At 51.0% G+C, this 11,012-nt stretch overlaps 1 protein-coding gene across 7 annotated transcripts in view; it reads left to right on the top strand.

Moving 5' to 3' along the window:
- Positions 1 to 10,920, top strand: part of RNF213 (ring finger protein 213) — a 110,825-nt gene extending 99,905 nt beyond the window's left edge. For all 7 annotated transcript variants that reach the window (XM_073236050.1, XM_073236049.1, XM_073236048.1 and 4 more), the window contains 9 exons: positions 2,660 to 2,792; positions 3,122 to 3,205; positions 3,614 to 3,794; positions 4,084 to 4,285; positions 5,321 to 5,398; positions 5,965 to 6,159; positions 6,565 to 6,654; positions 6,770 to 6,948; positions 9,068 to 10,920. In XM_073236050.1, coding sequence (XP_073092151.1) covers positions 2,660 to 2,792; positions 3,122 to 3,205; positions 3,614 to 3,794; positions 4,084 to 4,285; positions 5,321 to 5,398; positions 5,965 to 6,159; positions 6,565 to 6,654; positions 6,770 to 6,948; positions 9,068 to 9,221 — 1,296 coding nt within the window. In that variant the 3' untranslated portion in view covers positions 9,222 to 10,920. The remainder of the gene's footprint in view (positions 1 to 2,659; positions 2,793 to 3,121; positions 3,206 to 3,613; positions 3,795 to 4,083; positions 4,286 to 5,320; positions 5,399 to 5,964; positions 6,160 to 6,564; positions 6,655 to 6,769; positions 6,949 to 9,067) is intronic.
- Positions 10,921 to 11,012: the final 92 nt, after the last annotated feature.

The following is an 11,012-nucleotide window of genomic DNA, read 5'->3' on the forward strand; positions in this document are numbered from 1 at the left end:
AGGTGGCGGGGCAAAGGGCGTCGGGGGACACCCTGCTTTCATTTTTTCCTTGGTCCGCTTTTCAACTTTGCTGGTTCCCTTACTTCTACACTCTGCGGTTTTATTTTCTTCCCCTTCCTCTGCGGACGTTAATTCCTCCTCAGATTCCCTATTGGAGAATTGGAGGTCCCTCAATTCTTTCCAGGGGTATTTACTATTTTCTCCGAGGCGATCATCACTCGCTTCTCGGGGCTCTTTCGCTTTTGCCCTAGGCGGGCTTTCTCCCTCACTCTGAGGTTTCTTTACCTTCGTTTTTGTGGCCTTTTTTCGGCCGCGCGCGCTCTCTGTTTCCCGTTCCGTTTCTGACATGCTCTCTTGGATATCTGTCAATGCTCTCTGACCTTCTTTTATTACCTTTTCACATCTCTCATCTTGCAGACAAGCTCTAATCAGTTTCCAGAGGGGCCTGGTGCCTCCCCTCAGGCTACCCTCCTCCTCCTCTCTATCAAGATCTTTCCCCAGTTTGTCCCAGCTCGGGATTGAGAGGGACCCTGAACAAATGAACCAGGGGGCCACACGGTCTATCTCCTTCACAAAAGATCCTAAGACTTTGCTGGAGACCTTCAAGTTTCGCTCTTTGAGAGCTGTCTGCAGCGCCGTGACTAATGACGGTGCATTCCCCATGGTGCCTCCTTATTTACAGAGAACCATCAACCATCATCCTAAAAAGCAGGGGCCTCTCGGAACTTACCCCTCCGGGCTTTCTTCTGACCTGCAGTTCTGAATCCTCTCCAGATGTCTGAAGGGTCCTCCCTGTGCCGGTGATGTTCTGGTTCCCGGGTTTCGGCACCACTTGTCGCGTGCCCTGTCCTCGCCGGCAAGAACAGCACGCAACAACAGCAGGATTCTTCTGCAGAAAGCTTTATTCTTCAGCTCTTTGTGAAACAAATGAGTTGGGCAGGACCCAGAGGGGAAGGAGAGGCTTGCTTATATAGTTCTCATGCTCTGACCTGGTTGGTGCGGCTCCATATGCCTTATTAGCATAACCATTTGGTGGGTCTCATTGGTCCTTATGCCAAGGCGCAATTAGCATGTAGTTTAGTGGTGTGGGATGATTTGTCATTAGGAAGTTCGGGGCCTTCCGGCTGCCCTGAGCGCCCGGCATGGGGCGCTATTTTCTGAGCACGGCTGCCAACACTTTTGTCCTGGAGCAAACAGTTGTGGGTACCTCAAGCAGCTGGAATCTCAGTCTTTCTGAGTATTCCACCTGTCTTTGTTTTCCAGCCCCTCTAATCTCCAGAGCACCATGTAATGTGGGTTCGTGCTCCCAGAGCACATCTCCAGGGGTGGGTGTTCAGCAGTCCTGGGCTTCTACCCCCCACCCCCCCCACTCTGTTTTTTTTCCTCCCGCTGTTGAGCCTGGGGTTGGGGGCAGGGCTTGGGTCCCGTCGGATCACGGCTTTGCTATTTATCCTTTTCCATGAGGTCTTCTCTTTTCCCCAGATGTAGACTGTCTGTTGAAGTCTTCTTTCCAGTCACTTTCAGGATTAGTTCTCTTTGCTGCATTTTCGTGTTATGTGTGGTTATGGGAGGAGGTTTCTGCTTCACTTCTCGTGCCTCAATCTTGTTTGATCCTCCAGTGCTTTGGTCTTTAATAGAGTGTAGCAGAAGGCTCGGGAATCAAGGAGAGATCTTGATACACAGCAAAGTGTTGGGCAGTTTGAAGCATAAAGTCATAGATGAAGTGTACATAGGTTGAAAATATCAAGAATCTGTAAAGAGCTAGAGCGCCAGGAGGCTATCTCCCCAGTCACTTAGCAAAAGAATAGGGCACGAATCTTTCCATGCCGTGTCTGTCTGTCTTTGTTGGCCCCGTGCTGGGAGCACTTGGTCTCCAGGGGGTGTCTGGGAGATGAAAAGACTGTAGTCAGGATGCATGATGAAATCAGACAACAGAAACATTCTTTTTCCTAAACCACCAAGCCTTAGATTGGAGACGTGAGTGAGTCGGTGGGGGAGGGTGGCAGGGAGGGGAGCATACGTGTCTGTCGCATCAGAACCAGAAATGGACACTGTTTCTAACTTTATTTCATTCGAACTTTTCTGTAATAGCTTTTCTAATCATTTTCTCTGTGGACCAGTATTTTTAGCCTAGCAAGAGGTTAGATGACTCAGAAATTTCTGGTGGTCAGTTAAAGAAAATGAGTTCCCAGTAGGAAAGACTCATTAAGACCAATCTCTCACCAAGGTGCAAAGTGCCAGTAATTGAAGCTGCTGAGCTCCTAGGCCCTCAGAAGACAGCCAGGGTCACACCCAGCACCAGGGCCTCAGCACCTGGTCTCTTTGCTCTCAGCAGCTTCTCTGCACAGCCTGCCCTCCACATGGGCCCCAGACGCTGCTTTCTTTCATGTGTCAGCCCCATGAGGGCAGGGGCTTGTCTCCACTCCCTCATACCTAGAGTGTGGAACAGTGGCTGGCACACTGCGAGCAGCCCATAGGTGCTTGCTGGAAGAAGGTGGTGGCCTTTCCCCACTTTCGGGCACCTCGGTGTGCCATCATATAACATGGGGCATTGACCGGATTAGATGACAGGTGCAGGTCCTGGGCAGCCCGGAGCCCATTTCCCCAGTGGTATCTTACAGGACAATCACAGTGGTCCTGGGTGGTCTTTCTTCTCCAGGAAGCAGAACTGAGGCTGGTGAAATTCTTGCCCGAGATTTTGGCCCTGCAAAGGAGTCTTGTGGAACAATTCCAGAATGTTTCAGAAGTTGAATACCAATCTATCCGAGGTTTTATCGGAAGCCAAAATTCAGGTATGACTCCGGTCTAGTAAGACACCAGTACTGTCTGTGTTTAGTGGTTCAGGGTGAGCACTCCACTGGCCGGGGTGGGCACAGCTGTGGGTGGCTCTATACCTGAGATTTTTCATGGCATGAAGCAATGCCATGAACCCCAAAACACATTAGAAGCTTTGCTGCAGCTGAAAGCACCCTGTCGTGGCTCCACAGGCTCAGCAGCATTCGGGACATGTTGAACACATGAGGTTCAAAGTTGGGTTCTTCCAATGAGCATGTAATGATGCAGGTTTGAGCTAGAGTGGGCGGTTATTGTCACGGGCTCTTAAACATGTTTGGTTTGACAGATGGGTTGAGGAAGTTACTCCACAACAGAATCTCCATCTTTCTGTCGACATGGAACAAGCTGAGGAGATCGCTGGAGACCAGGGGTAAGTGTCCTGCATCCTGTTCTGAAAGCTGCTTCTCCCCGACGTAGCTCTCCTGTCCCGTACTGCACACACAGGCGTTGGTACCCCCTGTGCTGGACGCTGGGGCTGAGTCTTTCTGGGGAGGCGTCTGGGATAAGTGAAATGACAGTCAGGAAAAACGAGCCCTCGGTCCCCTTGCATCTATAAATTTGGAATTGAAAAGGAGTTGAGGACACTGGGAATTCTTCAGCACTTAAGAGAGATCCGAAGCAGAACCCAATCTGTTTGCAGCAGCTCATGTGGGGTGAGGAGACCTCTGTGTAGCCTCGCTCTTGCCCCACATGCCGGACTCCCCGGCCTTGAGGGAGTGACAGGAGCAGCATGGAGATGGCTGCCTCTCTGCTTATAAGAATAACTTGCTGTTGAAAGGTGAGATCAAGCTGCCTAAAGAATACTGCAGCACAGACTTGGATCTGGACGCTGACTTCGAGGTCATTCTGCCGCGTCGCCGGGACCTGGGCCTCTGCTCCACTGCCTTAGTCAGCTACCTGATTGCCCTGCACAACGAAATTGTCTACACAGTGGAAAAGTTCTCCAATGAGAACAACAGGTGAGTGCAGGAGCTGCAGGAGGCGGGGCCCTTTCACCCAGGAGGTGTCATTTCTGAGGTGAATTGAGCAGGGTCCCCTGGCTTGTGAGGGCAGAGGTGCCAAACTTCAGCTCCAACTCTTGACAAAACACTCCTTCAGCCACGCTCACCAGTGCCCACACATGAGTGTGTCGTTCCTGCCTGCTCAGCCAGTGAGAAGAGCAAACAGGACCTGGCTCTGCGTGACCCAGAGCCCCAGGCCGCGTGTGCTTGCCCGGGACTCTGAGTGCCGTGTCCTGATGTCTCTCAGCTATTCCATCAATACCTCTGAGGTCACTGACCTGCATGTCATCAGTTACGAGGTGGAGCGAGACCTGAATCCACTGGTTCTCTCCAACTGCCAATATAAAGTAGAGCAAGGCCGCGAAACCCTGCAGGAGTTTGACCTGGAGAAGATCCAGCGGCAGCTCACCAGCCGGTTCCTGCTGGGCAAGCCCAGGATAACCCTCAAGGTACGGCCGACCCAGCTGCTGGTTCGGTCAGCACGGCTGGCTTGCAAGTGGCCCTGGCTGTGGCTTTGAATGCAGCAGTTCCGGAGCAAGCAGGAGTGAGGCGTGGCTGTCTCGTCGGCCTTGTTCACTTCCCCAGGGCCGCAGCCACCTTTCTGTCTGTGTCTCTGCACCCACGGCCCTCCTGAGCCATCTTCTGCATCACCTCTGACCTCAGCTCCCCTGGGGTGTCTTCACATACAGAATCCTCTCCCATTCTGCCCCCTTTTCCTGTGGCCTCCACACAGTCTGCATCGGGTGTCCCTCAGTTCGCTGCCCCAGCCCCTGCTTTCAGTCCGAGCAGCTGGCCTCCAGTCCCGCCACTGCAGTAGCTCCCACTGGCTCCACCTGTGGTTTCCTCAGTTCATATTTCTGAGTCCGGACCCCATCATGCCAGTGGACAGCCGGACACATCCTACTGCCCAGGGATAAAGCCATACTCCCTGAGGCCCGGCCCCAACCCCGCTTCCAGTTGGTCACCATGCCTCCCGCCCTGACGCCTCTGGCCCCACACATGGGTTACTCCCCCCAAGACCAGGCACTCCACACCTGTCCTTGGACCAGGCCGTGCCTTCCCGGGCTGTGGAAGGCACCACACATAGGCAGGTCTGTTCTCCCTCACTGCTCAGCTAGGCTGCAAACTGTTTGAGCCCAAGGCCGCTCCTAATTCCTCTGTGACCCCTGCTGAGTGGTGCCTGCCATGTTCGCGGTCTGTGCAGTCCTGTGGAGTGAGTGCACAGGTGGGGGCTGCCCCGCGGTCCCCAAGCCCCCATTATCCTATGGTGTCTGCTTGGCCACCTGGCTAGGCTGCCCCCTTGTTGTGTGAATGTTCCCGTAGACTGTGGGTAAGACACGCACATCACATGCCAATGGCATGCTCCGCCCAGTGACACACCGAGTAGCCTGGCTCTGCAGTTGAGCGCTGCTCATCTCATTCAGCAAAGGTGGACCCTCCATTATGCATTCCATTTCCAAATGCTGTTGTCTTTCCCACCCTAGGGAATACCCACTCTGGTGTACAGACGTGACTGGAACTATGAGCACCTCTTTGTGGACATCAAGAACAAGATGCCGCAGGTGATCACGGCGGCCCGCTCCTCCGGGTGCCTGGTGCTTCTGTCTGACCTGGGTGCTTCCATCCCTGTTAGGGGTGTTCCGCCCTCACTCCTGGTGTTCACTGTGAGAACCAAGGAGTGTCAGTGGCCTCCCTAAGTTCCCTGAGTCCAGTGCTCCCTTCCAAAGGGCGAGCGGGACGGCAAATCAGCAGGTCTTCTTGTTGGGTATAAACAGGTGGAAATCTTGTGGCGTCAAGCCTCTTAGTAATGGTGTCATGACTGTGTGTGCTGATGTAAAGGTCCAGAGAACTTACTCCTGCTCTTTTGTCTGTGTGTGGGGTGGGGAGAGTGGGGGGGTGCATGTCGGTGGAGGGGTGTCTCCTTGCCAGGCTGGAAGGCTCCAGGGTGTCACGTCTGTTTCTGTAAAGTACCTGGAATAGTGCCGATGCTTAGGAAGGACTAAGCACTGACTGTCCTCGCAGAGTCCGCCCCACCCTCGGGCCCTGGCAGCCAGGAAGGCAGGGGCTCTCACCGTAGCTTTGTGCGTGGAGCCCCGCCCACAGACTTGTTCCGTCCTTGCTTTCCTAGAACTCTCTCCCCAACTCGGCTATCAGCACCATCAGTGGACAGCTGCCATCCTACAGCGATGCCTGTGAAGCCCTGTCTGTCATAGAGATCACTTTGGGGTTTCTGAGCACAGCTGGCGGGGATCCCAACATGCACTTGAACGAGTATATCCAAGACATGCTGCAGATGGACAGCCAGACAATGCTGGTGTTAAAGGTGGGTCTGCCTTGTGGGTTCCCTTGAAAGGCAGTGAGCACTGCCCTCCCCTCACTGACTCCCTGCAGCATTGCTACCATCCAGGCAGCTCAGAAAGGGAGGCGAGAACAGCCCCTCACGCAGCCCAGCCACGGGGTAAACAGAACACACTCTGGCGGCAGACGCAGAGATGCGGGCGGGACATAAGAATCTAGACCCAAGGGGGTCAGCAGTGGATGGGCTCTGAGATGCCGACGGGTGGGGGCTTTCCAGGCACTTGGTATGGATGAGGCAGGGGAATTCGTGGAGGGAACAGAGACAGCCTTCTTAGGAGGGAAATGAAATCCACACGGGGCAGAGGTGGGAGCTGTGCTCATGTGACCGGCACTCAGTGGGCCTCCTGCTCAGGAACTGTCACTCTTGCAGGCCTTACGCTGGTGCCAGTTAAAACACACGATTGCCCTCTGGCAGCTCCTCTCTGCCCACAGATCTGAACAGCTGCTCCGGCTGAACAAAGTAAGTCCCCTCCTGGACGGGGGATCGCTCGCGCTCCCTTCCCCGCCTGGACGGGGGGGATCGCTCGGCGCTCCTCCTGCGCACTACCATTTCCTTTGTCCTTGCTTCATTTTAGGAACCGTTTCGCGAAATCAAGTCAAGGTACAAAGCTGATCTCAGCCCGGAAAACGCCAAGCTCCTCAGCACTTTCCTGCACCAGACGAGCCTGGACGCCTTCCTCCTGGAGCTCCATGAGATGATGGTCTTGAAGCTGAAGAGCCCCCAGACCGAGGGGAGTTTCAACCCCGAGTGGAGGTAGGGTCTGCAGACCCGTGTGCCCTGCACACACACAGCACCTGCCATCTGTCTCTGCCCTTCCACAGGCCCAAGAGTGGTTCCTCCTACAGCCCCCCGCTTTGGCGCCATGACCAGGGCCCCTGAGGACTGCATTCATGGGTTTTGGTCTCTGTCGGCCTCTTTAAAATGATTATAGCAGTCATATATTCTCATCATAACAAGTGGACTTACTGTGTCAAAAAGAGGGTGTTTTAAACGTGAAACAGCCACGCCTGGTGTGGTGTGTGAGGCCACTTGACGCCGGACACGCTCTTCCTTTACATTTTCCACTTTAAATGCCCACAAGGGTATCTCGTTTTCACTTTGTTCTTATTTATTAGTGAAGCTGAAGATATTATTTATCAGCCATTCGTGTATCTTTCTCTGAATGACCTCTTGATATCCTATGGTTATTTTTCTTTTGGGCTGGTCATCTTTTACTGAATCTGAAAAGATTGAGATTAATGTTTAATCTATCGTGTTACAAATGCTCTCAGTCTTTAATTCAGGAAGCCAAATTGGACAGAACTTTCCTATAAAGACTATACAAAAACAGACCCACAAGGGTCCTCCGCATCCCAAGGTTGAAGAGTGTTCTCCCATGTTTATCTTCCTGTGCTTCTAGTTTCATATCACATATGCTTGAACTTATTCACTGTGTAAGAACTTGTTCACCATGTAAGAACTTGTTCGTTATGCTTCAGAAGATTGGAGACAGTTGAGAATTAGGCTTGGGGTTTCATATCATATATTTGCTGTGTTAGCCAGTTCATTTTGGTATGTAGTGTGAGGCAGGCCTTTAACTTCACTGGTTTTCTACCCGCAGAAATCTGGTTTTCCTCACCAATGCACTCACATTTGCTATTTTCTTCCATTATGCTATATGGCATATACCTATTATATACATTTATATTCACTGAACTTACTCAACATGTTTTACTGTCCTGGACTTTCAGCTAGGGAAAAGATCCCTTTCCTGGAGAATTTACGGTCCTTGTTAAAACAAAACATGAAATGGATTACAAGCTTTTTTTGAGTGGCAAGGCGTTGTTGCTTGTACAGATCATGCTACTAGAGTGTTAGGAACCACCTGATTGGGCAGTTAACCAGCTTAGCACCATTCGTTAGTGTTTGTGCACCGCAGGGGCAAGTAGTCGGTGTGTCCCAGAGCCCTTATGTCTGGTTCTGATCCATGTTCAGTAACTCAATAGTTATTGACTTTAAGATGGCCCTTGGTATTTCTTTTTTTTTTTAAATGAAATGTCTCCAATTATTTATTGATCTATAGCAAGTATAAGCTTTTTGAACATCTGCTTATAATCAGAAATTTGATCTTTTTTTTTTTTTTTTGAGGGGGCATCTCTCATATTTATTGATCAAATGGTTGTTAACAGCAATAAAATTCTGTATAGGGGACTCAATGCACAATCATTAATCAACCCCAAGCCTAATTCTCAACAGTCTCCAATCTTCTGAAGCATAACGAACAAGTTCTTACATGGTGAACAAGTTCTTACATAGTGAATAAGTTCTTACATGGTGAGCAGTGCAAGGGCCGTCATCACAGAAACTTTCGGTTTTGATCACGCATCATGAACTATAAACAATCAAGTCAGATATGATTATTCGTTTGATTTTTATACTTGATTTATATGTGAATCCCACATTTCTCCCTTATTATTATTATTATTATTATTATTTTTAATAAAATGCTGAAGTGGTAGGTAGATGCAAGATAAAGGTAGAAAACATAGTTTAGTGCTGTAAGAGGGCAAACGTAGATGATCAGGTGTGTGCCTATGGACTAAGTATTAATCCAAGCTAGACAAGGGCAGCAAAACCTGCACGGATGCAGAAGATTTCCCTTAAAACTGGGGGGTGAGGTTCTAAGCCCCACCTCTGTTGATCCCCAATTTCTCACCTGATGGCCCCCCTGCGACCGTGCCTGTCTTAGGTTGTTCCTCCGGCCTTTGGTATTTCTGATCTCAAAGAACACACTTTGGTCCTGTTGATGACTTAAAAAGGGGATAACTGATGTGTCTCCTTATGTCGTATGGAGAACTGTTGTAAATGCTGTTTCTTGTTCCTTGGTTTTCAGCCTGAGAGACACTCTAGTAAGTTACATGGAAACCAAAGACAGTGACATTCTCCCCGAGATGGAGTCTCAGTTCCCAGAGGACATACCACTCTCCAACTGTGTCTCTGTATGGAAAATGGCTGCTGAACTGAAACGGGATCGGCAAGTCAGATAGAACTGTTTACGTGGTGCTGCCTCTGCCCGGGGCGTGGGCTTCGCCCAGCACCAAATTCAAGACCAGTACGTGCTGTGCCAGCTGACCGCTTCTGGAGAACCAAGCCATTTCAAGAACTGTGCCCTCACGTGATGGGCGCTGTGCATTGGGAGAACTGAGGATGACACGGACCTGGCACAAGCCGCCATCCTTTACAGCCGGGACATGGTACCCACGGGCTTCCAGCGTCATGTGTGGCCGCCGAGCTTCTGAACTTGCACGTGCCTACCTACCAGGCCCTTCTTCCTCAGACTCCCGCACAGCGAGTGAAGGAAAACGAGTAATTTTTGCTTTATTTTTCCAACTTAGTCTGCATTCAAAGAAGAGAATCTGGCTTGCTTCTTTCTTCCATTCCTGTACACTCGAATATTGAACACAAATTTCTTGTTGCCAAGAAGCTGTGAAAAGTGCCAGGCTTTTTGTTTTCCCACCGACACCAGGCAAGGCCCTCCGGGAGCCTGGAGGCGATGCGAACGAGGCCTCGCCCAGGCCCCTGGAGTCCCTGCCGGGTGTCAGGAGCCGGAGCCCCAGAGCTCTCACCGTGAAGAGCACTGGGCTGCGAGTCAGGGGCACTTTTTGGGTCTTAGTTTCCATCTATAAAATGAAGGGACAGATTGATGACCAGATTTCCTTTTAGTATTTTTAAGTTCTGAATGGAAGTTTATCGGTGTAAACTGGAATCAGTGGCATGGGTCTGCCATCGCCGTGGGAAGACTCTGACATGTGGCCTTCGTGTGATCGTCATCTCGTCCTTGGATCTGAGCCAAGGCCTTACAAACAGATGGCGACGCCACTTAAAAAAGGAAAAAGAGTAGTCAGCAAGGCCCGATCTCATGCTGCTTCTCTCGCTGTTAGAGGCTTTGTCTTTTTTTTCAACTGCCTGGGCACTTTCATCTCCGGGCTGGCTCCTGCTCCTGGATAGCTTGGTGCCACTGGCACTGAGACTGTTCACAAGTCAGAGGCACCGTCTTTAATGCACTTAACAAAGGAGTTCATGGCCCAGTGACTTGAAATTGGGCCCGTGGCGTGAGAGCTACAAAACCAGAAAATGCTCCCCAAGAACACCGCCGCCCTCTTGAGCACCACTGGAGGGAGCTGGAGGAGGCACACCCCCTTCTCCTTATTCCGATTTCTCCTCGGGTTGATGCAGGCGAGGTCCGAGGCCCTGGCCAAAGCAGCAGTCATTCAGGGCAGCACCCACTTGCGTCCGGTAATCTATGAGTCTATCATTCCAGGCTGTGCAGAGGCGCTCCCCCACTGAGCCTGGCATGCAGGATTGCCCACTCAGCGGATTGCCTGTTCTAGGTCTCCCCTTGCACTTGGTACTCCTGATACCTCAGAGCTGGGATGGAGCGGGCATGGCCATCAGGTGCTGCTCTGGTCCCTCCCTGTCCACACCTTAGCAGGTGGAGGTCAGGTGTCAATCTCCTGCTGTGAAAAGATCTTTTTTTTTTTTTTTTTGGTCTGGGAATTTTCTTCCCTCACTTTTATGAAGAGTTTTCTAATGAAGATACTTTGTTTTGTATGCTATGTTTTCAAAGCCTTAACTGTCAGATCTCGCTTTACCTGGTTTGTACAAGAACACATTGGCCTAACACGCAAAGGAAGATTTCTTATACTTGGCATTCCTGTTTTAATAAACTTGAGTTTTGCTTCTAAAGACCCCTTTTCTCTGGGGGGCGGAGCCTCTGTGTATGGCAAATAGGCATCAACCAAGCTTTCAGGAATGTTTCTTTTTTGTTGAACTGTTCT

The sequence above is a fragment of the Manis javanica genome, chromosome 4 (assembly GCF_040802235.1).
Source record: "Manis javanica isolate MJ-LG chromosome 4, MJ_LKY, whole genome shotgun sequence".
NCBI lineage: Eukaryota > Metazoa > Chordata > Mammalia > Pholidota > Manidae > Manis > Manis javanica.